Source organism: Humulus lupulus, chromosome 6 (assembly GCF_963169125.1).
Source record: "Humulus lupulus chromosome 6, drHumLupu1.1, whole genome shotgun sequence".
NCBI classification, from domain to species: Eukaryota; Viridiplantae; Streptophyta; class Magnoliopsida; order Rosales; family Cannabaceae; genus Humulus; species Humulus lupulus.
This window is the reverse complement of record NC_084798.1, coordinates 44,305,910-44,333,523: the sequence shown is the minus strand read 5'-3', so window position 1 is coordinate 44,333,523 and position 27,614 is coordinate 44,305,910. Positions and strand designations below refer to the sequence as shown.

Sequence of the window (27,614 nt, the reverse complement as noted above, 5' to 3'; positions counted from 1 at the left end):
GAGGCTATTCATTTTATTCTCGAAATTTTGGTGTAAGAGTAGGTCCCCTCAAGAAAATAGTTCTTGATACTATTTGTTGGTTTTTTTGTGGAAAAAAATAAACTAAAACAATGATAGAAATGATTAAAGAATTTTATCACACCTTGGAATTCATATACTTTATCTAGTGCTTTGCTATTTAAATAGAGTTGAAACATAATAAAATATTTTATCTTTCTAATAAGTTTAACCAATCCTAAAGACTAGCATTTTCTTATTGACCGACTTGAAATAAAATATCAAAGCAAAATCAATTAAATAAAAAACATAAAATTCACATGGACAATCCTAAAGCAGTATTCAACAATAACGAAGCAAGAACAGAACCAGTCCATCACGAGTACTCCTATTCTGACTCTAAAATGCTCTATGTCAATGGCAACATCGACGTTGGCTTTAAGACCACCATATTGGGTTGCGCAGTCAGGATTGGATGGAGAAATTAGACACTAGCTTCCTTCATTAAAAATCTGTGTAAGTAGTCCAATGATCCTTTAACAACCATATTCACGTTCCAACTCACATTTTCATGCACTAGCTTGTTTCTTCTCTGCCGGGTCCTCCAAAATACCAGTGCCTGTTTTTCCATTTCAAGTCTAGCATTTCATAAAAATCCAGAGGCTGGAAAACTAGGAGAAACGGGATATAGTAGCAAGGGCATGGTATGTCGTCTCCGAGGCACTATCACAAACGGGGCAAGATGTCTCCAACTTCATTCCATCTTCTCCCAAAGATGCTATTGATTCGATTTTCTTTCTTTAATCACCTGTATTAATGTCACTATAATTATAACAAACAAAACAAACCAAATAAGTAAGGTGATGTTTGATTGGGGTAATGCAATACAATCGAATAAAAAATAATCATTTTTCATTCTATTTTTTTTGTTTGGTTGCATTTTATAGTATTGTAATGTCATTCCAATTAAATTATTTTTCCACTATTTTAGTGGAATTACTTTTTCATTTGAAAATGGGATGAAACATCATTCCAATGTGTTATACCCAAAAATTGGAGAATGCATTCTAGGTGAGCTAAGGGGAGTGGTCCTAGGAGACCCCAAGGAGGATGTGGTCCTAGGAGACCCTAAGGGGGTGGTCTTAGGAGACCCCAAGGAGGATGTGGTCCTAAGGGACCCCAAGGATGTGTAGGAGGCAAGCCTCCCAAGGTTTCCTAAGTATTGGCTCGAACGTGTCCAAGGTAAGTAGCTAAGGAGGTGGAGTCTCATGCAAGAGGAAGGAGACTTAGATTTTGATAAGGAGAGCCTATACAATGTTCGATCGTACATGTTTGGGAGATGCTAAAGGAGAATGCCTTGACCTTGTCCAAGGTGAGATGTTATGGAGGAGGTTGCCTCAATGTTGTCCAAGGTGAGGCACCAAGGAGGTTGCCTCAATGTTGTCCAAGGTGAGGTGCCAAGGAGGTTGCCTCGGACCACCTTGGTCCGAGAAGAAGCCAAGGAGATTGGTTCAAGGAGGAACATGGCATGCTAGAGGAGAGTGTCATGTTAGAGGAGAGAAGTGCATGTCCTACCACCATGCACGTTCAACCCACAAAAACATGTCCTACCACCATGCATATCCTACCACCATGCATGTTCAACCAGCACTTGCATGGGTAGTGAGTAGGAGGTGGACCAACTAGCTAGAGGAGACTAAGTCAGACACAACTCCAACAACATGCGCGGGAATCTCTCATTCCTCACTCAAATTGAGGAATTAGTTATATTTTAAACATTTATTGTAATATAAATATAAGATGAATAATAAAATATCCCGGTTGTAGGGGGATATCAGTTGAGGATCCCAGGCTTATAAATAGAGAGCTGATGGGATGAGAGGAGGGTCTTTTTAGCTGTTTCTTTCTAGAGAGAGAAAATTGGGACTGTCTATTCTAGAGAGAGAAAGTGCTGAAATAAGAGAGAATTCTGTATTTTTCACAATCTGTACTGAAGAAACTCAGTTGGCTCAGTCCATCTGATCTTGAGTATAGATTTATAAATCACAACTCTAAGTGGATTAGGCTATTACCGACAATCGGGGCTGAACCACTATAAAAATCTCCTGTGTTATTTACTTTTCTTGTTTATACCGTCTGTTGTCGTTTTTATTTCTCTTGAAGGCTTGTCGTTATTGACGTTCTCACGTCGTTGGCTAAAAACGCAGTCAACACAATGAAATATTGAAAAAAAATTATAATTTTTTTATCAATTTTTTTATTCATATTAATTTTGTTTCCACTTTATTCCTATTTATTTTCTCATTCTCATTTTTATTTCTCTATTTTCATTCCCTCCAAACAAGCTTCACCTAAATAATTTCTTTTCTTTGTGCCATCCATATATTGAGCCTAAAATGGTCTTTGTGAAATTGATTGGCTTGGTATTATCTAAAAATTTTGTACTGTAAAGAAATGGGCAGATTTAAGGACACTCTTGATTTATTTGTATTCATCACAAAAGGAGTATTTTAGTAGCTTTTAATCTCAAAATAGTAATTGTTAGTATTTATAATAATATTTTAAATCATGTAACCAAAATTTATCTCTAATAATTAATTTTTTTTCTGGCAATCTCTAATAAATTTGTTAAATCATTATTAACAACAAAATTTGCAGCACATTTTAAAATGTAATTAAGTTGAAATTTTTGTATCGTTTTAAAAATAAGAGTGCATACATACTATTATATTAGTGGCATTTTAACAATATACACCACCCAATATTATTATTTATTTGAAATTAAAGTGAGTACATTCTCACAGAGAATGAATATACTTAATATAAAATAGAAGAATTCAAGAATATATACATAAAGATATCAAAGTAATGATATGTGCACAAAAAATATACACCCAAACATTACACGCAGTGATGTGTCATTGCTTTTTAAAACAGTAGGTCCCAGTTTTAATAAATATGATTGACTAGACTAAATTACGTGTGTGTAATGTTTGAGTGTATGTTTTGGGTGCACATGTCATGTAGTTAGCTTGGCATAATTTTGTACTAACAATTTTACCTTCTTTAGCATTCCTTCTATGTGGTCTTGTTAAGTACAATTAATAATGCTAGGATGATGACTCTCCATTACTTCCCTTATAATTCCCTGCAAATTAGTATATTATATTAATTATTTGGAACAAGAATAATAATGAGATTTAAAATTATTATTAGAAAGGGTACGCATATAAAGAAGATAATTAAGTAGTTACACACCTGGATATTTGTGGTGAAGAAACACCTTCAATTTCAATATTGCTCGACTGTTCATCAAGTTTAGGCATATTTTGATCCTTTTCCTTCTGAATCCACGTTCCTTCTTTTTGTACAAGACTGTAATTAATTTCAATATTAGGGATGTGAAGCCAATCCTTTAGGCAAGATTGTTCTAGGATAGCCGAGTCACCAATTCTCAAGTCCTCCAATGGCGTCATTCGTAGAAAATCAGGAAGTGCTTCCAAATTGCGACAATACGTAATTCGCAATGAACGTAGGCATGGCATAACTTTTGAACTTGATGAACTTCTCGCTGCTGCTGCTGCTTCACTCCCTTCCCATTTTGTCCATTTCGAAAAGTAATTAAACCAAAGATTCTTCAATTTCGGGAATGAGTCTCCTTTTTCTTCTTCATGATTTAGTCCCCAAAACTCAACACCAACCTTTTTCACACATGTCATTATGGATAATTGAAGGGATTCCAAACATGGCAATTTCCCTAAAGGAGGTAGAGTTTCACAATTATCGAATCCCACAAGAGTAAGGCATTTCAACTTGATCAATGAAGTCATCCAACTTGGGAATTTGGCTCCATGGTATTGACTGATTGTTAAAACGTTTATGTTTGGATGTGGCTTTAGGGCTTCAAGTATCATATCTTCATTCTGTGGCTTTGCTTCCTCTTCAACACTGCTTCCATCAAATATTCTAAAGTTTAGACTCAACTCCTCAAGCTCTTTCATCTTTCCGAGGCTTATCTTTTCAGCTTCACCCACATATGCCAAATTTACACACCGTTTTATACGAAGAAACCCTTGAAAATGATCATAGAAGCCTAAATTCTTCAAATCTCCAAATGGGAAATATGCTTCTTTGTTTCTCTTGGGTATGGGAATCATTTCTAGCTTTTGAAGACTAGTTAGTTTTCCAAACCCCTTTGGTAACCCTTTTAACTCAGAACAACCATAGTTATAAAGACATCTCAACTTAACTATCTTTCCAATTCCTTCTGGTAGCCTTTGAAGATTATAACAATTTGCTATTTTTAAAGTTTGTAGGTTACATAAATCACACAGTGAATCAGGCAATTTTCTCAAATTGGAATTGTTTGAAAGATCGAGATATCTCAAATGTATCAAAGTGGTAATAGAATGGGGTAGATTGGCAATACCCAGAGCTGGTAGACACAGTACTCGAAGACCTTTGAGGTTGGAGAGAATGAAATCATAATCAAGTGCAACTTCAATTTCATCGGTCGAAATGAGAAGGGTACGCAATTTTCTTTGAATATCCCTTTCAATATCCTTCAAAGTGAGAACTTTGTCTGAGGAATTTGATTTTACATTTAGCACATTCAAATGAGAGACTTTGTGTTCCAAGGACTTCATTTTCTCTCTGATATCGTCGCATTCAACAACAAAAATTTTATTTTTGGCCAGAAATTGGGTAAAATCATGCACTATATCATGCATTAGGTAATAATGTCTTGGATCAAAAGCACCATATGCATTAAATTCTTGAATATAATCATCAAAAAATGATCGCATGACTAGACTCTCAAAACACTCTTGACCGGTTCTTGAATCACCAATATAACCTTGGGACATCCACATGTCAATCAATGTATCTCTTTCAAATTTATAATCCTTTGGAAATAGGGAACAATATAAGTAGCAACATTTTTCCAAAGGAGATAAGTCATAATAACTTAACAACAATGGAGCAAAAATCTCTTCCTCAACAACTTTTGAATCCCACAATTTGTTTTGCAAAATGTCATTCCACTGGCTTTCACTCTTTCTATAGTACATAAGACCTCCTAAAACCTTTGCAACAAGAGGTAAGCCTTTACACTTACTAGCAATTTTTCTTCCAATTTCTTCTAACAAGTTGACCTCATTTTCTTCTCCCTCCACAAATACTAGTTGTCTAATGATCAACCAACATTGCTCATCAGACAATTTTTTTAGAGTAATCATTCTAGCAATTGCCCTCATCATTCTTGTGACCTCCTCTTTCCTTGTTGTCACTATTATCCTACTTCCTACACCACCCTGCATAAGAGGTTGCTTTAACTGTTCCCACTTTTGTTTCTCCTCAGTCCATACATCATCTAAGACAAGAAGGAACTTCATTCCTTTGACAGAGTTACTAATGCATTGCACCAAACTCTCTAGCTCATCATAATTTTGGGCATTTCCTCCTAGCCCATCAACAATTGCCTTAGCAACTCTTTTTTGATCAAAAGGTTCTGAGACACACACCCAAATTCGCTTATCAAAGTGAGCCTTAACCCTATCATCATTATAAACTAGCTGGGCAAGGGTAGTTTTACCAAGCCCCCCCATTCCTACAATAGGAATTATATCAATCCCTTTGGTACCCTTTCGAGTAATATCACATAGCAACTTACTCACTAAAATTTCCTTATCATCATCTCGACCATGTATTTCAGTTTCTTCAATCATAGAAATAGTAGTGATTCTTGATTTGACAATGGAACTAGGAATATATTGTTGTTGAGAAATAGCTCCCATAACTATGCCATGATCATGGCCATCATTTTTTATACTATCTAGTTCCTTGTTCAATTTCCTAATTCTTTTAGCAAAATCACAGTGCCTAATCACTTGAATAACTTGTTTAAAACAAAACCAAGAAGAGGGCACTGGAAAGCATACCTGCTTTGCCAGAACATCACTATTCTCATCACGATCTTCACCACCACCCTTTGCTTCTTGATCATATTTCTCAATTTCAGACTTGATAATGGCAGAGTTCCACTCATCCAACACATCGTCCATGTCCGACGATATGTCTTCGAGATCACTCAGCCACTGTTTCAACCATTGAGAGTCGAGTTGTCTTGTCCCAGCATCTACCAACAAATCTTGGATGTATTTCAGACTCTTTTTGAGCCTTTTGACATCTTTCTTTACATTCTGGACCAATTCCAAATTTTCATCAATCTTTAGAAGGGCACCCGAAACAAACTGATTGACAAGTGCGGAGGTGAAAGCATCAGCCATGGTTGCAGTGAAGGCCAGAGTCTGTTCGCCTTGAAGAAGCAATTGATTGATAATTTAAAACGTAGAAGAGTACTATGCTAACACCACATCATATCATAAATACATGGTCTAGCTATTGCCATTTTATTATATTTAATTTCCTTAATGCTCTAAGTTAAGCACGCGAATATGAATCTTTTTGGACGAAATGGCATTTAAATAAGAGATTCATATATAATATAATTTGATCATTGATGTGTAACACTTTATAGTACTAGTAGTGGAACATTGCTTTTCAGCATTCAATGTCTTTGACCGTTAATCCTTGACCGCTAATCTAAGTCCAAATTCCTAGGTACTATACATATCATAGTGGGAATGTGTGGTTGTTGATTTGGCATTAGTGCTTGTCACTCTAAAATATAAGTACCCCGAACAATCCGAGTCAAACTTTTTGACTTTTTCCTGTTACTATATATCTCCACTAATAGCATCTCTAATGGAACACAAAATGGTAGAACAATACTATATTTTACCACAATTAAAAAAAAAAATTATTCCTACAATAATATCTACCAAGTTTGTCAAATTTATCTTGTATTAAAAGTTGTGGCAAATTTAATACAAAATATAACATAAGTAAAATTAGTACGATAATTAATTTGGTTTTTTTATTTACTACATTACCACTAATTATTATGATTTATTAATTGCCTAAATATATTGACTTTTTTATTCACATTTTTAACTTCTTTAATGTCTATTTAATTGGGGTCCATAATTTAGACCATGGACACTAGAAGTAAAATGTTATTTAGGGGCGACATTATCAGCGGTGACATATCTGTTTTGTCGAGCTATAAGTTATCAAAAGGGAACAAGGATTTAAGGATTGTGGCAGAGATATTGATAGGTAAATTCTTTGAACTATGATATTCAAGTTTGATGATACATCTAGCGCTTGATGGTGAATATAGTTAAAGATTTGTATTATGGATTAATAGATGTTTCTGAGATGTTTAGGATTGATTTTATTTTGGTTTCAAGTGTTGGAAACATGCTAGGTTTATTGATTGGGTGATTTGGGTTGAAATCTTGCAATTCAAGGCTGGAAATAGAGGATAGAATCGCACTTGGGATTCCAGAAGGGCACGGTCGCGCTTCTTGCTTGGAAAGTGAAAATTCTCTGTGGGCGCAAATGAGACTCGCTTCGTGAAGAAAATCTGCAAAACGTATAGTATAGATCTTGCCACTTCCTGCACGTACCACTTTGTAAGAAAGGAACAGTGCCCCTCATATAAATAGAAGACCTACTTCCTCAAAAAGAGGAATGGAAAATCATTATAATAGCATACTTGAGAAAAATATAAAAAAAAAAAAATTTCAATTTTGATTCCACTCATTTCCTTAAAGCGTTCTTTACATTTTTTTTTTGGGATAAATCTCTTATTTTTCAAGTTCTCATATTTTTTTAGTATAAATCTCTTATTTTCAAACCTGAGTTCTCACATGTGATTATCGTGGAAATCGAAATTTGTTGGCTAAACTTAATTATACAACCGAATTGGAGAACAATAATAGAATAGAAGATGATTTGATTAGCACGTAATTGTTCTCTCAACTTCTTAAGAATTTAGTACCAATTGAAAGAAGAAGATGTACATAGAAGTAGTGTTTGTCATCATATTTTTTTCATTTATCATGAAAGAAACATTAATTTTATATTTATTTATTATTATTTTTAAAATGACTTTTCTTTTCCGGTTATCATGAAGATAGAGAAGGCTGGAAAATATTTGCATACTTGAATTTGCTGTTGTCTAGTGGATATTATCTTTTCATTCTCTTTTCTTTTTTAATCATGTAAAGGGTATAATAAAATATCCCCCTTGTACTATTTAAGACTGCATACATGCAATTCATAAATATAAATATATTTACATATATATATATATATATGTATATTTCTTTTTACTTCTTTTTATATATTTTTATTTCAAGCTATGGAGATCATATACTCCAATATAAACAATGAATTCATTATATCGTAATTGGTGAAAGAAATCTCATTTCAAATCTATGTCTCACATAAATGCAGTATGGATTTCTAGGATAATTTACACTTGTAACCATTTTTATTAATTTAATTTAAAAAATCACCATAAATATTTTATTTACAAATTTACTGCATTTTTCTTTAGCCTTTTAACTTTTTCTACGATTTTCTTCTTCTACAAGTTTGACTTTTCTTCTTTTGTTGGTATTAAATATAACTACAAAAAATCGGCTTTCTAGCGGCAACAGTTCTTAAAAGTTTTCGCTAGAACGTCTAGCGGCAACAACGTTGTGAAAGATGAAAGGCAATGAGAGAGGTTAGAGAGTGAAATGGGTTTGTGAAGTAGGTTTGGGTTAGCGATTAGAGAGAGAAGGAATGCAGTGAGATAGAAATGGGTTAGAAATTAGTGAGAGGATGGAGTGAGGGCCAGAGATGGGGGGAAATGGTTGTGAGGGTTAGAGATTGGGGAAATGGGTGTGAGGGTTTGATGAGAGAGGCGAGAGTGATCAAATTTTGGGGGAAAGTTTTGAAAAATGAAGTAATGGGTAAGAAGGAACGGTTTTGTGAGATTAAAATTTAGCAGGCCAATAGCAACAACAACTTGTCACTAGAATCACTAAACCTTGTGAAATTTTCAGCGTGGTTCCTAAAAACATATCTAGTAGCAACATTTTCCAACGTTGTCGCTAGATATTTTTCTGCTATAAACCCCATATTTTGTAGTGTATGAGTACTTTATTTATTTATTATACATGAGTACTATGTTAGATCTCTCCCTCTTTCTTTTCTCTCTCTTCTCTATGAATTTTAAAAAAAATTCCAACTACACCCCCAGTCACTTGGGCTCAAGAGTAGTACCACCATGACCAAATTTTTAAGGTTATCATTTTTATATGTGAGAAACATATGTTTTCTGTTAGAGAATATATTTTTATACTCAATGGAAATATGAAAAAACCAAAATACAACACTATGCAAAAATACAATAGACAATATAGTATTGATTAAAGAAATATTACAACTCAATTGCTCAAAATACAAGTAAATAGAAAGATGTAGAAGAAGAAGATTGCAAACTCAAAAAAATAATAATACATGTAAATAAGATCAACAAGATCAAAAGAATGAAAATAAAACCAATAAAAAGAACAAACTATCACACAACCAAAGTATAGAGTAGTGGGGATCACCAACTTGAATAAGGTTCAAAACCTTTGTCCAAAAGCTTATTTCCCCCTATTCTCTAAGTGCTAAGGGGTCTCTCTAGAAAATAGCTCTGTGGAATTATCAAGCATCTATGGTGTATTTTCCAGCCAAGTGTTTTGTGGATGGAAAATGGTGTGTCTTACAAGTGAGCATTAGGCCCCTATTTATAGAGTTTTTGAGACACCCTTTGAATTACAAATTCCACCAACCCCCATGACTGTTACCAATGATTAATTGGATGTTTATGGAATTAAAATAGAAATTTGGGAGTTACTTGGTTGTGGTAAACATTCAAAATTGGATAAAACTGAAGTTTGGAAAATGTTGTCAGCCACTTGGGCCCGCCGCCTGAAAGACACTGGCCGCGACCCATGATATTTTCTTCCTCTTGGGCCGCAGCCTGAAAAACACTGGCTGCGAGCCAAGACGTTTTTTCAGAAACCAATTTTCCAAATTTGCCAAAATGTTCCAAATTCATTCTCACTTGATTTTGTAACTTCCATACACATTATGGGAGTTAAAATCACATCTCTAACAGTCATTTCATATATGGCTTTAAGAAATTCATCTCAATATTGTGTAACAACAAATCTACACAATAATGGATAATATTTGGAAGTTACAAATTTGTGATTGAATTTGTAACACCAAATATGTTACATATTTGGATATTTCACATATATCTAAATAATGTAACTCTCTATTATATGTTACAATATGTGACACTCTTTGTCACATTTACTTAATCTAAAACATTATATTATAAAATAATATAATATTACATTATATTATAAATAATATAACATTCCTCCACTAGATTAAATAGTTTATCTATTGTAACACTTATTTAATCAATCAAACATTATATAAAATATAATATTCCCCCACTTGATTAAATAATCACACACTATAGAAACCCTTGCATTGGGGCATAAAGTAAAATGTCTTTCGACTTGAATTTTACCTTAGTGTAATTATCACAAAGATTGTTGAAATTTTGGTTGCTGAAGCATTGAACCACTATCCCTTGATAACAAATCGGTGATAACACACACACCTTTGCTATGTTCACTTGAGACCTCAATGTCTCGCTTTTGCACCGTTAATGGCCATGTGGACATTCTATTCAGAGACTTTTCTTGAGAATGACTCCCAATTCTCATGAGGGGCGGCACCACCCCTAGGTCTATATAGTTTGAACTCTTATAGCATTTCGTTACCCTAAAATACTTGTCTTTTGAAGACCGAGTTCTATTAAAAAAAACATTTCAGTTTTAATCCTCATTTTGGTAACACACTAGTACTCATATTATCTCAGATGAGACTAAATTTGAGTACTACTACTATTCACTTGATTGATTTGTTATTACCTATTGAACCTAACACTAGTTTGGTTACTAGTATTAAGATAGGTTACCATCAACCGTGAATCTCTTTAGGGAGTCTAAGTCCCATCCCTTGAGATGTAGAAATGATTCCATTTGAATCATTTTTCTCATGTATCCATACTTAGACACTCTTCATTATTTTATTCAAACTTTGTTGCTAGCCATAGTTTGATTAAAATAGTTACCCCTTTAAAATAGTGATTTTGACCATAGTCAACACCCCCACTATTTTATAGTTCAATATCCAAGATAAACATTTGAATATTAATTCTAGAAACCTCTTTGTTTCTATAATTTATGTTTTAAATTGATTCTTTCTTGAATCAAAATATTACAAACAGTAACTTTAGACACCAAGCATGTCTAGATTTATCAATTTTATACACATATAGCCAATGTGATTAAGAATGTGGAATTCCAAATCACCTATTGGATAGGATGACAAAATTAATCAATCATTATCAACAAAATAAATTGATTAACTTTGGAGCATCACCCCCACATTTCTTACATAGTGATAATCACTTTAAAATAGAAATTTCTTCATTTCTATTAAGTCCTTTATCCTCCAAGATAAATCTAGACTCATAATTCTCAAAGTTCATCATGAATCCTCTAAAACACATGATAAACTCTCAATAGATCAAGATAAAAACCTCAATGTTTATCTTGATTTATTTACTTACTCAAGCAAGGCACATTTCTTTCAAAGTAACTTTCACTTTTTTGCTTTCTTTTATATATTTCACAAAATAAAATATGTGAACACAAATGTCATGTGAAAATTTCTCAAACAAATAATCACTAATTTTCACTTTTAGTTGTGTAAATAATCTCAAAATCACTTAAACAAATTTTGTGTATTTCTTAAGAGTCTCTTTGAGATTCTTTTGAAAACACCAATTTTACATCCATTGATTTTCTCATCAAAATCAATTTGAAGATGTCAATTTTATTACACACTTTAAATCAAAGAAAATAAACCGTCATTGATTTATTTAAACACTTTAATTTCTTATATTTTAGTTTAAAATCATCTCCTCTTTGAGATTAATTTAAACATATCACCATCTTTAACCAAAATGAATAAAGTTCACATTAATCTATTCACTATTGATGTAAAGATTCAAAATTGTTTTTCCCATTTTACAATGTCTCCTCATTGATACATTGAATATTTAAGAATTATTGTCACTAAATAATTCTCAAATATATTTCATTTGACCACACTATAGACTTCAAGTTTATTGAGTCAATATGTCATCCCACAATTTTGGAATCCACCTTGATCCATTTTTCTTGCAATAGCAAGACACAATCATTAAAAGATGTAACCCCTTAGGTTCATCTTTTCTTATCTCATAAAATGAGATGCTCATCTTTTAAATGAGAAAATTTTAAATTCTCAAATAATTCTTTTATTCACAAATCACATACTAACAACAATATAGGATAAAACCTATTAACACCTCACAAATATTTGCATGATTATATTTCAATATAATTTCACATAATTATCAACACATATGACTTATATCATACTAACATGGCTCTTTATAAATATGTAAACTAAATTACAAATACACACACATATGATTTCATATTTTTATTGATTCACAAAATCAATATATTTATGCATGTCATATAAAACTCATAAGATTGTCATTCTAATAATTTATCATTATCACATAATAAGACAATTCTATAACATGTTGTCATATTACCCAATAATCTACTAGATTATTTACACATTAGTCACATATAACAAAAACACAAGATATTAAATTATCTTCTAATCTAACCACTATATTTGAAAAACAAAGGAGATTAGAAAACAATGAACCTCATTTATAAAATTTTCTTCTTCTCATTTCTATCACTATATGAAAACTATTAGATCTTCTAAGAAAACAAAAGAAGAACATTACTTTATCTTACCATCTTTTCAAAGTTGGATCCTCACAAGATCTCTATGATTTCTCCTTCCATTGAAAAGGAAAACAAGCTTTTGATTGTTAGAGAATATATTTTTATACTCAATGGAAATATGGAAAAACCAAAATACAACTCTATGCAAAAATACAATAGATAAGATAATATTGATTAAAGAAATATTACAACTCATTTGCTCAAAATACAAGTAAATAGAAAGATGTAGAAGAAGAAGATTACAAACTCAAAACAATAATAATACAAATAAATAAGATCAACAAGATCAAAAGAATGATAATAAAACCAATAAAAAGAATAAACTCTCACACAACTAAAATGTAGAGTAGTGGGGATCACCAACTTGAACAAGGTTCAAAACCTTTGTCCAAAAGCTTATTTCCTCATATTCTCTAAGCACTAAGGGATCTCTCTAGGAAATAGCTCTCTGGAATTATCAAGCCTCTATGGTGTATTTTCCAGCCAAGTGCTTTGTGGATGGAAAATTGTGTGTCTTACAAGTGAGCATTAGGCTCCTATTTATAGAGTTTTTGAGACACCCCTTGAATTTCAAATTCCACCAACCCCCATGACTGTTACCAATGATTAATTAGATGTTTATGGAATTAAAATAGAAATTTGGGAGTTACACTACAAGAAAAAATGCTTTTAATAACACCGAAAATGTGTTATCAAAACATACGATAACACTTTCTGATGTGTCAAGACCGACTATGTTATCGTAGGTCAGGGTACTTTACATAATACTTTATCAGTGTTATACAGATGTGTTATTGTACTGTCAACGATAACACAATTTCTGTGTTATTTTAATATATAGATAAGTGTTTAATTATGTTATTTATAGTCGATTATATAACACTTTTTTTTTGTTATACTACATTTTAGTATAACACATTTTTTGTGTTATACTACACTTTAGTATAACATTATTTGTGTTATATAATGAAGTTTGCATAACATAATTCTTTGCATAAAAAGTGTTATTGTAATAGATATTATAACTCAATTTTCGTATTATTGTTATATTTAGATATGTTTAAATTCTCATTATATATTTTATTTATATAACACTAATTTATTCTATTATATATATATATTTTTTTATATAATTAAAATTAGCTTTCTAATATATACTAGCATCATCAAATGAACTTGATTTTCAAATAACAAAAAGTAAGAACATTCAACATTGAATTAACAATCCACAATTTAGTTTAAAACATTCAACACTGTCATCAACAACAAAATATTCTTTAAGTATTCAAGGAGTCTAAAAGTTACATCTTTCAACACAAATAAATAAACAAAGTTACTACTTTCAAGGAGTCTTAAGTATCCTTTTATACTTCGCTTGTCACATCTGCAAAATAAACAAAGAAATATTTTATTGTTATTATCTAGCATCACAAATTACTTCAAGAAAAATGCTATGAAAATTATATCCAAGAAAGGACACCACATACAAAATAATGGATTCACAACTACACCAAAGCAAACAAAAACCATTTGACTTCGAAACTACTCGGAAATGGGTCTTTTACTTAAAGAGTGTCAAAAACCATAATTTCCAAGTCTCCACATAAGATATAAAGGAAATACTAGCAGTTTTTTCTTTTTTGGTTTCATCAGGTTATGACAGGTGAGCAAAAGGAACAATTAACTGAAGTCGCACAAAATAGATTAGCATTTGCTAGTTTGGTAAAGTTGAGTCCTATTGAATATATGTAGTCTAAGCTAAACCCATGATAATATAATATCATTTCCTCTCAACAATGCAAGAATAAGCAACAAGTTTTGTTATTCTATTGATATGAATCATGATGAGAAATTGATTCTTATTATTGAAAATGAACCAAGTGATGAATACAATTGGGTTAGCCAATTAGCTTTATTTATAAGCTGGCTAGCCGACAAGGAGAATTCAATCAAGACATGCTCAAAAACAATTACAGGTCTTACATGAGCTCAAGAACAAGTGAAGAAGCTCCCTCGCCACCGTTGCATATGACACCAACCCCGTACTTTCCCTTTTTATGTCTCAATACCTGCAACAACATTATTCTTATTTCAGAAATTCCAAGTAAAATATATCAGAGAGAGCATAGTTACCAATGTCTTTTTATTCCACAGCTAAACTCTCAACAGAAATTTAAAAGAATAAATGACAAACACGAGATCACTTCACATGAGTAAATGTAGAAAGCATAAGCTTAGATATGACCACGAACTATGACTTTAGATCATTAAGAAAACATGTAAACAAAACCAGAGAACTATATAAATGATATTAGAATGTCAAACTAGGAATGCATTGCAAGAGAAGGGAAGCTTATAGATTACCCCTAACAATGTGACCAAGATACGAGCTCCACTGCATCCTAATGGGTGTCCCAATGATACAGCCCCACCATGTGTTCATGTATATGTGTGAAAGATAAAGAGAGGAAGGAAACGATAGAGAAGTTAAACAAAATTTATATATGTACCATACTATTCCAACCATAACTGTAATAAAGAGCACTATATATGCTTGTGTGCATATAAACATAACTGCATGATGTAAGATATATATAAGATCCAATGGCCTACAATCTAGATGACACTCATATTATATGTGTGCAAGGCAAACATGTGATTAGGCTTACTAAAAAAGAAGCAATAAAGAGCACAAATGGTTGTGCCAATTCATTAGTCTGAAATAGTTTGAGAGATCAAATAAAGAGCATGACCATGTATTTAGACTAAGTCCAACAAGCCATAAGAAACTCATAAAAGAGAAACACAAATAGAACACCACAATAAACTAAGCTACAAAAATCAACAGCAGAGTGTGCTTTATGATCGAAGACACTGCCAAAAAAAAAAAAACAGAGAGAGAAAACACAACAAACTAAACTTGGAAGTTTTATTAACCAACAATTTTGGACCAAAATCATTGTCAGAGAAGGATCCCTTCTAGTTATGAATCAAATACTATTTTGCAACATCAAGAGAGATATTGACAATCCCTTTAACACAATCCAAACCCAAACACAAATAGGGATATTGACACCTAGAATAAACAACAAAAAAAAAAACTATTATGCAGCATGTTTGTTTTAGTAGCCAGGATAGCTTTTCCCAAAGAATAACTGCTATCTTTGTAGACAGAACTGTACAGTAATGGACAAATACACAATTGATCAAGGTATTGGGCTTCAAGGGTAGACAAAAGTTAATTTTATCTCCAAAACGATTTGTAACCACTAACTAGTAAAGTACATATGCTATAAATATAGAGAGTGAATGTATCAGAGAGTAACAACTCCACTACAATGAAGCTTCATATAAAATCATACCAGTATGAGCAATCGATTATTAGCGCGCAAATAGCCTTTAATTGCATCATTATTAGGAAATTATAGTCCATCTATAACTTCACAAATACAAGTATGGGATCTTTCTAAAACTAATAACAAATATATTAAATATCTCCTTGTCATGTACCTCAGCACTCTGTCTTTCATTCTCAGAGTTTCTTAGCAACAATATTCAGAGATATTTTTTATATCCAAAGAAACAGATAGCTAATATGATGTAAAAGATGACTTTTAAGATAGCTTTTTCAAACCCCAAAGGAAGTAGGGAAAGAGAGGGGGCAGGTAAGTTTATAATAAGGAAATCAAGAGAAAAAAGGTATGCGCAGAAATAAATTAAGTAAGAAAATTGGAATGCATCATTGCGGAGTAAAAATAATCTGAGAGTAGATTAAAAAGAACAAAAAATTGTACCTATGACAGCATATAGAGCACATAAAAAGCATGGAAATCAAGAGAGCGATCCTGTAAAGAAAGAAAGATAGGATTAGAAAGAGTACACAGTCGTTACTCCTTAGGAACTAGAAAGTTACATCTAACTTGTGAGAAATAATCATAGCAAAATTGGAGTGTATAAATATCATATGAATGAAAATACATATAGCTTATTAGCTTTTATGTTTAGACATTTAGTTGACGCACTGACATGAGAAACTGAGGTTCAATTCAAGAAAAAAAAAACAAAGATGGGGCACAATGATGTGACCTACTCATTAAGATACCACATAGATCGGTCACTGATGTGATCTATACCAAGCTTAACACTCTCAAGGTCCTATTTTAATCGTACCAGGTAAGCCTATACCATTTGAAATATAGAACCATTGTGTCTAAAAGAGTGATTGCTTAATCTAACAATGATAAGATACAGTTCAGTATACACAACTATCAACAACACTTAAAACATTTGTCCAAATACCAAATAGCCCAAAAAGAATATAGTGAGATATAAATTGTCCATTCATATAGTAATTACTGACTAAGATGGCCATAAACGAACCACGTGATGTATTGGAATAGGTGTCAATGTTCCAAATCTGTCGTTAATTCGTCCAACAATTTCGTGGACCTGGCTTGTGAGTTTTTGATCTGTGAAAATGCAATATGAAATAGTGTATTAATTGAATTTTAGCAACAAAGCAAACAAAATGCACTTAGAATTGACAATAAAAAGATGGAGAGACAAAATAAAACTATATTCATTAATGGTTCAAACTTAACATAAAGAAACATATTCCAACTCAAATGTCCAAAAAAATCATCATTTTCATGTGACTGAAATTAATTGTATAGTTTCATGATTCCATCCTTGAAACAAAGAGTGTAATAAATATAAAATATGTAGACTTCAGTAATTGATGATTTCAGATTTTTATAATCTTTAAGAACAATAGACTTTTTTCTTTCTTCTTGTTTTCTTATTTGGTCTAAGTGAATAAATGTAAAGTATAGACTTGGAAATGTTTATCACATTAAATAGAAATAAAAAAGAGGAAAAATCAATAAAATGCGTGTTGCATATCTAAAACCAGAAAACGAAATTGAATGGAACTTACTTTCTGCTGCTTCTGCAATTCTTCTCACAAACTCAAAGTTTACAACACTAATGTACGTTTCCTGGCTTAGATACCACGAGTTTAGATTGTCTATTTGAAGGTTCCACATGCCACTATTGTCTAGAGAAATCAAAATTGCTGTCCAAGCTCTGGGAAAGACCTGTAACCAGTTGAAAAATCATTATGTTAACAAGACATGATTCACTTCTGACATAATATGGCTCTTGATTAAGGGAATTCTGGTGCAACGACTCAAGAAAATATGAGCTAAATATTAATCTAACTAAATGCAATGCTACAGAGCACACACCACCAAAAAAAAAAAAAAAAGAAACAAAACAGCAATAGCAAAATCAATCAGCAATAGCAACATCAAATGTCAAAATAAAGTTACATACTGTATTATACTAAGATAAATAGACTTGAATAATAAAAAAATAGAAAAAAAAAGTATTAAGCATGCTTTGCATTACTGAAAACATAATGCTTTGCTTTTCTAATATGAGTAGTGGCACTTAATTGTTGAGGCTAAACAGTTAATGCCCTCACATTCAGACAAGAAGCTAATGTTACTCATATGCTAAAAAATTTCCTGTTTAAAAAAAAAAAAGAAAAAAGGAAAAGTTACAATATGATAAGTAATTTTTCACATATAAGATGAAGGAACCCATTAAAAATGAAAATAGAAAACTGAAAGGGACAAAGAACTAAACAATTCCATTTGACTGTCAGCTTACCAGTTGGAGTGACCACCTGTTTTTCTATAAATGGCAGATGTCCCAGACAATGCTCAACGACCTGGTAATAATTTCAAGATCATTACTCATTGACTAATCCCATTCTCAAAATGCAAAACCATAAATAAACCATTCTCAAAATATATGATTCCCTCTATGCACATAACAAGGTTTTGCAATCTATCACATAAATGCAAAATCAAAGCAAGGAACAAAAACAGATATAGAAGTTTGTCATGTATTCTCATTAGTTATACCAATTAAGTAATGAACATCAAAAGATAAAATGGCTTGTTGTTTGTTAATTTATTCCAACAAAAACTGAGAAATTACCTTATAAATCACTGAGTTTGTGAGCGTTTTTCTTGCTCAAATTTGACTCTTTCTCTCCATTTCCAGGCATAGCTAATTCTTTCGCAAAAATAAGTGCCTAGCAAAGAACCAACATCAAAAACTCCCATGAAAAAAAAATAAAGCTGAGAGCACATAAAATTACCCTATACAAGTTATTCATGTTCCATTTTATTTGGAATTCAGCAAAAAGATTTGTAGAACATAATATTGTGTTTTTCAATAGGATTTTGATTTCAGTTTGAACAAAACAAATGCATGTCACTTGAATCAACATCCAAAGAAGATCTGAAACTGGTTTTTTTAGAATTACAACTAGAGAATGAGATAGCGAAACCATTTTTCAAAATCCCAAAACCTAAATTCTCAATCTAAACAAGTCATAACAAAACATAAATAGATACAAGGAAAGCTTAAAAACACCCCTGAATTTTTATAAACAACTCCATTAAACACCTGATTGCCATCCCAATTTTTAAACTTACAAGCATAATGAAAAAAAAAATACACTCTGAATCTTTAAACAAGAGGGAAAGTTTTTAGTTCAACAAGTGTCACATGCAGATGCAATTGTTTTAAAAGTTAAAAAAAGGACCCATGTGTCATAGAAATCACTCCACTGTGATATTGAATCCTTGATTTTTAGCTTGCACATAACAAGGTTTTGCAATCTATCACATAAATGCAAAATCAAAGCAAGGAACAAAGACAGATATAGAAGTTTGTCACATCTGCAAAATAAACAAAGAAATATTTTATTGTTATTATCTAGCATCACAAATTACTTCAAGAATATTGTTAGAGAATTTTGGAAAATATTCAAAAAAATTGAGTACTATTAAATGCTAGCTGACTTACCATAGCAACAGCACCAGTAGTGCGGCAAAATCGTCTTAATTCAAATTTTGAACTAATTTTCAAAACCATAAGCCTGCAAGGAAAAAGTCCCAAATTAAATTATCAGATATGCTAAGGCTGACTAACATTTGTAAAAAAAGAAGAATAACCTAAAAAGTAGACAATTTATCCTGCATATATTCAAGTAAACCTTCCAAGTAACTTGTCACCATGTTCTGAAAAAAAGTCCTAAAAATTCATAAAAATAGCAAAAAATTATATCGTAAACATGCTCCTTAAACTCCTATAATAATTAATCAGTGGTCCTAATAATGCACACTAGCAAACACCTCATTGCTGATGGAAATAAAATGCATTTACGTGATGACTCGAAAAAGCAAAAGGGACATTCGCTTTTTAATTGAAACATAAATCCTGAAAAATGTAATTATATTTCCATTTTCATCATGAAATGTTCAAAAGTAGGCCGCTTATCTGAAATTTTGAACTTATATTACTCTTTGTACTATCAGCTTCATGATACAATATTCATGTCAAAGAAAAAGATACCCCTTGTGCATACATAATGACTAAAAGATAATGTGAACCCAGTTCCATAGGTAAGTAAAACACATTAAATATTTTAAAAAATAATGGGTAAAGATAAGTATTTAAGTGGAAGCTGTACTCGAGTGAACTAAAGGGTGAGATGAAAGGGGATTCTATTTTAAATCCTTCTCATCAAAAATAAATGAAAGAGAATACATGCCCAATGGACATAGCTAATTCTCCCAGCTGCTTCCACTTTGATTCACTTTGGGCTTTGGTAGCAATTTCCTGAAAGCCAAACAAGCAAATTAATTTGTAAAGAATAGAACTTAGATATCATTGTTGACAAGGAAAACTTTACTACAGTAGCTCATTAAAGAAAAGCTCCACTATAGGTGCATGATTCGGTAATATTCCAATTTGTCCACAATCTTACATTGAAAATAAAAAGACTGTACCTTTGCAATCTCAATTCTTCCCAGGTGTATGGCCTGATCAAATTTGTAATCAGGATCTGTAGCCACTTCTAGCGCATCTTCCAACATTCCTCGAGATTCCAAAAAACGAGCAACACTAAAAAGCAAAAATAGATTCCATTATATTATCAGTTGCATTTCAGAATGCTTTCTATCATGACATAGAAAAAGAATGCATTTGTATGAAAATAAAAAATCCAGGAAAGACATCATGGGATGGGGATAAATGTCAGTTCAGTGGACATATTCATCAGGATAAATTTGGCTGTTTTTCTGCTCCTCATTCCTTGTCTCGTGCAGAAAAGGATGTTATAGGGCTTCAGTTCTACAACGCAATTTGTGCAAATAAATATTTGCTAGTTGAGATTTGTCTACTAGATTTGTATTTGTTTATTTCTTCTCTTTTTCTTGGATGAGGAGCGTTTCATTAAAAAAAAGTGAGATTTGAGAAAAATCTTAATCCCTTATGTACAGGACCTGTGAATGAACATCATATGGAAACACTTGAAAATAATAATAATAATAATAATAAAAATAATAAAAAGCCCACTAGAATAAGGATTTAACCACTAAAAAATTGATTATAGTTTCTCCATGCAAGCAAAAATCTGAAATTCCTTCAGTTCACATCCAAACTAAAGCATCAAACCATAAAATATGGTGCCACACATATCGGTCAGACTAGAGATATATATTAACCAAGTAGCTAAAGTAATAATTATTAACAGAAATTTTCAAATACAAAAACGTATACTCCTGCAAACTATCACATATCAAATTCTGAATCAGCAATAAGCATATTTGTTCATAATAATTAGACTTTATAATTCAAGAAGGTGGTAAAATAGACATTTAGAAAAAGAGGCAAAGGAAAAGAATGCTAAATTTAAAACAGTTGAGCTTCCTTTATGCAGAAGGACAAGACATGGAATCATAATTTAGTATACCCTGGGTACAGGATGCTGCACAATAATTTGCCTCTACAAGCAAGTGTTACCTTACCTATTGTGATGTTCTGGAGGAATGGTTGGTAAAATTTGATTTGTATGATCTAGATCTCCACGCATCACAAGAGTTTTGTATTCAATCAAGTTGAGAAGTAAAGTGTATCCCATGACACTACAAAATAAAAGGCTCACATTAAACAACTTCATATAGAAGCTAGTCTGAATCAACCAACACAAGAAATGTATGTTAGGAGAAGAATTGCACCTTAAGAAGATATAATAAATAAATAATTTAATTAGAGAGATTCAAATTTTACCAAAATTTCAAGAGGAAAGAAGAGCGGGCTTGCACCCCTCTGCAAGACCGAGCCACCTACGATCTCTCTGCGAGACTGAGCCACCTACCCTTCCGCGAGACCGAGCCACCCACCCCCTTCGTGATACTGAGCCACCCACCCCCTCTGCGAGACCGAGCCACTCACCTCCTTCGCGAGACCGAGCCACCCCCCCCCCCCCCCGCCCCCCTCCATGAGACCGAGCCACCCATGACCCTGAGCCCGTCGTTTTCACAAGACCCACGAGCCCCTGTCATTTGCGTCGTTTGCTGATGATAGGGAAGGTCGGGCTCCATAAAGACAGGTGAGAGAGAAAGAGGGAAGGAGAGAGGTCTCGTGGGAGAAAGAGATCCGAGAAAGAGGAGATTTGCCTTTTATATCGCCTTCGAATGTGGTGTAGCCCTTCTCAGTATTTGTCTTCTGTGAAGGGGAGTGAGAGACCGAAAGAGATAGGTCTACGGGAAATGGGTCAAAGGGGAATGGGAAATGGGTCAAAGGGAAATGGGTATACCAGGAAAAATGAGACACGGGAGAGTATACCAGGAGGAGAAAATGAGATTGGAAATGGGTATAGGGGAAATGGGTACACAGGAAAGGGGAGTTACTGTACACGGGAAAGATTGGCGTTTTTTTATTTTACCTGCCGCCTGAAACTTTGATAATATATCATAACTCTTTTTAAATGGTATTCTAATGATGTGTTATGGTAATAGGTGTTTGGTGTAGTGTTACTTGGCTGTTGGAAACGTTCAAAATTGGATAAAACCGAAGTTTGGAAAATGTTGTTAGCCACTTGGATCGCGGCCTGAAAAACACTGGCCGCGACCCATGATGTTTTCTTCCACTTAGGCTACGACCTGAAAAACACTGGCCGCAGCCCAAGACATTAATTCACCAACCAATTTTCTAGATTTGCCAAAACGTTCCTGTGGATGCTCAAAATTCCATACTTGTAAAAGATCCAAAGAACGTACTAAGGTCCCATAAATGCCTAAGCACACACCTGTGCCTACGTCCCTAGACGTGTATTGGGAAGGCTTGCTGAGCGAAGCCCCAGCAGGTGTGCCACACGGGACCACTGTCCTGTGCCTCGCGAGCCAGGAGGTGTGCCACGCGAGGCCATCACCCCCACGCCTCCGCGAGGCCATTATGCCCTCACCTCGCATACCTAGGTCCATGGAGCTAGAAGGCAAGCATCTTGCGGAGGCAGTCGTGCCCTAGGGGCCTCGAGAGAGACGGCCTTGCATCGCCTTGCGCATCCAGCCATGACTGAAGGTCTCGCAGCCCCCCTCGCGCATCTGGGTCACTGCTGCAGGAAGGGCCTCGCGCAGCAAAACACGCCTCGCCCAAGCCTGTGCCTCGTGGCCCACAAGCACCTGGCCTCGCCTCACCATAGCCACGTCCCAAGGGCCTAGTGAGAGACCGCCTGGCCTTGCCTCATGCATCCAGCCACATCCCTAGGGCCTCGCAAGAAACGGCCTAGCGCCTCGCGAGTAGGGGCATCTCGTCCCCCTCGTGCCTGCCCAAATGGCCTCACGCCTCACAAGAAGGAGCATTTCTCATGCCTTGTGCCTGCCCAGATGGCCTCACGCCTTTCCAAAAGGAGCATCTCGCGTGCCTCGTGCTTGCCCAGATGGCTCACGCCTCGCAAGAATGAGCTTCTCGCACACCTCGTGCCTGCTCAGATGGTCACGCGCCTCGCAAGAGTGGCATGCCTTACATAGCCTGCGCCTAAGATCCTGTGTGACAGCTTCGTACCCAAGCTCACCCGCGATTCGGCCTTGTGCTTAGCACCCTGCGAGACCTCTCACACCTAGCCCCTTTAACCAAACCAGCAAAGCTTACCACCCATATGTATCATTTCCCGTCAATAAGAAATCTAATGCTTGGATAGACATAAAGGGGCTAGATCAACATGCACATCTTCGGAAGGTGAAAACTGTTGAGTAAAATTTAGAGTACACAACTCTAAACTTACTAATATTGGACCCAAACAAGTAAACAAATGACTTGTATTATACCACAATAAAAGACACTACAACACTTTCCAAAGACCACTCACAATTTGAAGAGAAATAGACACTCAATAGGAAGCTCACAACTTACACTCAAAACACCACACTAAGAATACAAAGACTTATTTTTGGAGGATGCCTAACCCAAATGCAAGGGAGGGTATTTATAGTCCTCACCATGCAATCTACACCATACAAATATTAAATTGAGAAATAATCCTAGCCATACATTATTACCACATTCTACACACTTCTCCTAAAAAATCTACTTTCTACATCCTTCTACAATTTTCTCTTAAAAATATCTTCCTTCCACATATGTTGAGAAGCTTCCATTGTCTTGGCTTTAGATAAAATGGATTGGGCTTTTATTTACCTTTGGGCTTGGACATTTGGACTTTTTGGGCTGACATTGATTCTTAACACTCCCCCTCAATATCAGCTCTTCTTCTTTGTACTATGTCAAGCTGTTGACGAAACTTTTCGAGCTTGCATGTACTTAGACTTTTTGTGAACAAATCTGCAACTTGATCATCCGTCTTGATCTGTTTCATCTCAATTTCTTCTTGCAGAACCTTTTCTCTGATAAAGTGATAGTGCACTTCAACATGCTTAGTTCTTGCATGAAAAACTGGATTCTCCGCCAAAAAAATTGTCGACTGATTGTCACAGTACTTTGGAACTACATAATCTACTAGTTGATGTATATTATTCATCAGCTGTATCAACCATGTACTTTCTTGAGCTACCATTGCTGCTGCTCGATACTCAGCTTCAGTGGTTGACAATGATACCGTTGGCTGTCTCTTGCTACACCAAGAAATTGTTCCGGAGCCAAGCTTAAACACATACCCAGTTGTTGATCTCCTGGTGTCATGATCTCCTGCATAGTCAGCATCACAGTAACCAACTAACTTGCAGTCTTCACCTTTCTTGTACAAAATACCATAGTCAATTTTACTCTTCACATATCTCAGTATTCGTCGAACTGCTTCCAAATGTGGCTTCTTTGGATTTTGCATGTATCGACTCATCACACCAACTGCATAAGAAATGTCAGGTCGAGTCAAGGTTAAGTAGATCAGACTACCTACCAATTGTTGATACATTGTCGCATCTTCCAAATCTTTTCCTTCATATGCACACATTTTGGCATTTGGTTCCATCGGTGTCGAAATCGACTTGCATTCGAGCATTCCGAACCTCTTTATCAAATCTTTGGCATATTTATGTTGACAGAGAAATATTCCTTCTTGTGTGCGATCAAACTCTAGACTAAGGAAGTGCATGAGTTGTCCGAGTTCCTTCATCTGGAAACAAACTGATAAATTCTCCATTTGTTCGAAGAATTTCTGCCTCATGCCTGTGCCTCGTGGCCTCCAAGCACCTGGCCTCGCCTTGCCATAGCCACGTCCCAAGGGCTTAGTGAGAGACCGCCTGGCCTTGCCTCGTGCATCCATCCACATCCCTAGGGCCTTGCAAGAAACGGCCTAGCGCCTCGCGAATAGGGGAATCTCGTGCGCCTCGTGCTTGCCCAGATGGCCTCACGCCTCATAAGAAGGAGCGTCTCGCATGCCTCGTGCCTGCCCAAATGGCCTCGCACCTTGCCAAAAGGAGCGTCTCGCATGCCTCGTGCTTGCCCAGATGGCCTCGTGCCTCGCAAGAAGGAGCTTCTCGCACGCCTCGTGCCTATTCAGATGGTCGCGGGCCTCGCAAGAGTGGCATGCCTTACATAGCCTGCGCCTAAGATCCTGCGTGACAGCTTTGCACCCAAACTCACCTGTGATTCGGCCTTGTGCTTAGCACCCTACGAGACCTCTCACACCTAGCCCCTTTAACCAAACTAGCAAAGCTTACCACCCATATGTATCATTTCCCGTCAATAAGAAATCTGATGCTCGGATAGACATAAAGGGGCTAGATCAACATGCACATCTTCGGAAGGTGAAAACATCCATTAGTTGCATGCTACGCGTACAGGTACGCAATGTACGTACCAATCAAGAGGTATCCAAATACAAGGAAAACACCTACACCAAGCAAGTAGTGGGAGTACGGCATCATATCAAGGCATGAGTACTTTTGGAGACTCTGACACTCGTACCAAATAAGAAATGGAGGCACCCCCACGAACCCTGACTATGTACTGGAGCCGACACCACTACACCTGATACCACTCTCCTGACAATGTGCTTGTGTACAATCTGGTCCCCTGGACCACAATGTATTAGGGGCCATTAGACCCCACTATAAAGGGAACCCCACTTCAACATTAAAGGGGGTTGGAAAAAAATATTGTAGCTTTGTATCAAGAAAAATACAAGTTCTTTTCCCCATTTCCATCTGCAACTATTTTCTAAGTTTTTTATTAGATTTCTCAAGTTCTTCATTGATAAGCACTATACTTTGATTTTTTTTCTAACTTAACTTCGTTAACAAGTTCTCACCGTCAACAGTTTGGCATTGTCTGTTGGAAGAATAAGTGCCAAGCCACTTTTCTTCCATTGATTCCGGTAGGAAAAAAATGCCAAGACGTTCTAAACGACTGAGAGAGCCACGAGAGGTGGAGGTCCACCTTGATGGAGATTAGCTGAAAGCCACCATGAAGAATCCTCCTCCACCCGAAAATGTTGAGGCCCCAAAGGAACCCGAGGTTCACGAAGATGAAAGGGAGGCCTCATCCCCGCCCATCCCACCTGAGGAAAATCATCCAAGGTCAATAGCTTTCCCTGCAAGAGATTCCGATGAGTTCCCACCTCCAAGTCCGCCACAGATGCCGAACTCCGGTCGGTAAGATTCGGGCCCATCGACGTGCAGACCTGACAAGCATCCCCGGGTCCATTCCGTGAACTCGACTTCTAAATCTCAATTTTATGAAAAGGAGATACGCGAACTGTACCGCAAGAACCAAAGGCTAGAAACCAGCTTAGAGAACATGCAAGAGGTGTTAAATGGTCCATTGCAAGGAAAATTGAGTATACCTCTTCCTAGGAGAAAAGAGAAAGGAAAAGACAGGGTAGAAACCACAGTGTCAGTGGACGATTGGAGAAATTGGCTCTCCACCAGTAATACCCCCCAGACGAAGCAGCACGAATGTCCCGGACCGCCTGAGCAGCCCTAAAGGCAAAAGCAGAGGAACAATGTCGACCCACGTAGCAAAGTCGAGGTCACGTCAATGAAAACTCCCCCAAACTTAGGAGAAGAGATCAATAAGAAAAGGGCGAATAAAAGGACTACACCTCCTATGGCACCCCGTGAGGAAAAAGGAAAAGGAAAGGTTAACCTGTCCACATTGAGAGACTCCTTGAATAAAAGGAGGCAAGACCTAGACAGAGAAATGAGGAGCCTCCGGAGCAAGATCATCGCTGCATCTGGAGGACAAGCCATTGAGGACGAGTTTGACCATGAATCGCCCTCCATTAAGGAAATTCAAGCCATTTGGCTCCCAGCCAACTTCAAGGAGCCTCATATGACCCCGTATGAAGGAAACACAGATCCTAAGTACCATTTGGATGCATTTAACGATCTAAAGTTAAAGGGGATTGGTAGCGAAGCCAGGTGTCATTTCTTTGCTATTACATTTAAAGGA

General features: G+C 35.2%; 2 protein-coding genes and 1 long non-coding RNA gene across 4 annotated transcripts; 1 reads left to right on the top strand and 2 right to left on the bottom strand.

Annotated features, from left to right (window-relative positions):
* Window positions 1-242: 242 nt before the first annotated feature.
* Window positions 243-7,055, bottom strand: LOC133782116 (putative disease resistance protein RGA3). 2 transcript variants are annotated; one of them, XR_009870341.1, is made up of 3 exons: window positions 3,256-7,055; window positions 3,059-3,145; window positions 243-819 (listed from the first exon to the last, which is right to left on the bottom strand). XR_009870341.1 is itself a non-coding variant. In XM_062221316.1 (2 exons), the coding sequence occupies exons 1-2, from the start codon at window positions 6,282-6,284 to the stop codon at window positions 3,136-3,138; spliced, it is 3,039 nt and encodes a 1,012-aa protein (XP_062077300.1). In that variant the 5' UTR covers window positions 6,285-7,055; the 3' UTR covers window positions 2,781-3,135. The 2 variants fall into 2 exon arrangements, 1 of the variants encoding a protein (XP_062077300.1); XM_062221316.1 differs by lacking the exon at window positions 243-819 and having other exon boundaries at window positions 2,781-3,145.
* On the top strand, window positions 4,057-7,759 carry LOC133782117 (uncharacterized). The gene is made up of 4 exons (XR_009870342.1): window positions 4,057-4,195; window positions 4,307-4,524; window positions 7,050-7,176; window positions 7,311-7,759. It is a non-coding gene; the product is annotated as an uncharacterized LOC133782117 (long non-coding RNA).
* Window positions 7,760-24,444: 16,685 nt separating this feature from the next.
* Window positions 24,445-25,362, bottom strand: LOC133785031 (uncharacterized mitochondrial protein AtMg00810-like). Its single transcript, XM_062224291.1, has one exon. It carries the CDS (start codon window positions 25,360-25,362, stop codon window positions 24,445-24,447), a length of 918 nt encoding a protein of 305 aa, XP_062080275.1.
* Window positions 25,363-27,614: the final 2,252 nt, after the last annotated feature.

What these genes read in the sequence shown, in the direction of transcription:
- LOC133782116 (XM_062221316.1), bottom strand. Translation starts at nt 6,284, where the DNA reads ATGGCTGATGCTTTCACCTCCGCACTTGTCAATCAGTTTGTTTCGGGT.
- LOC133785031 (XM_062224291.1), bottom strand. Translation starts at nt 25,362, where the DNA reads ATGGAGAATTTATCAGTTTGTTTCCAGATGAAGGAACTCGGACAACTC.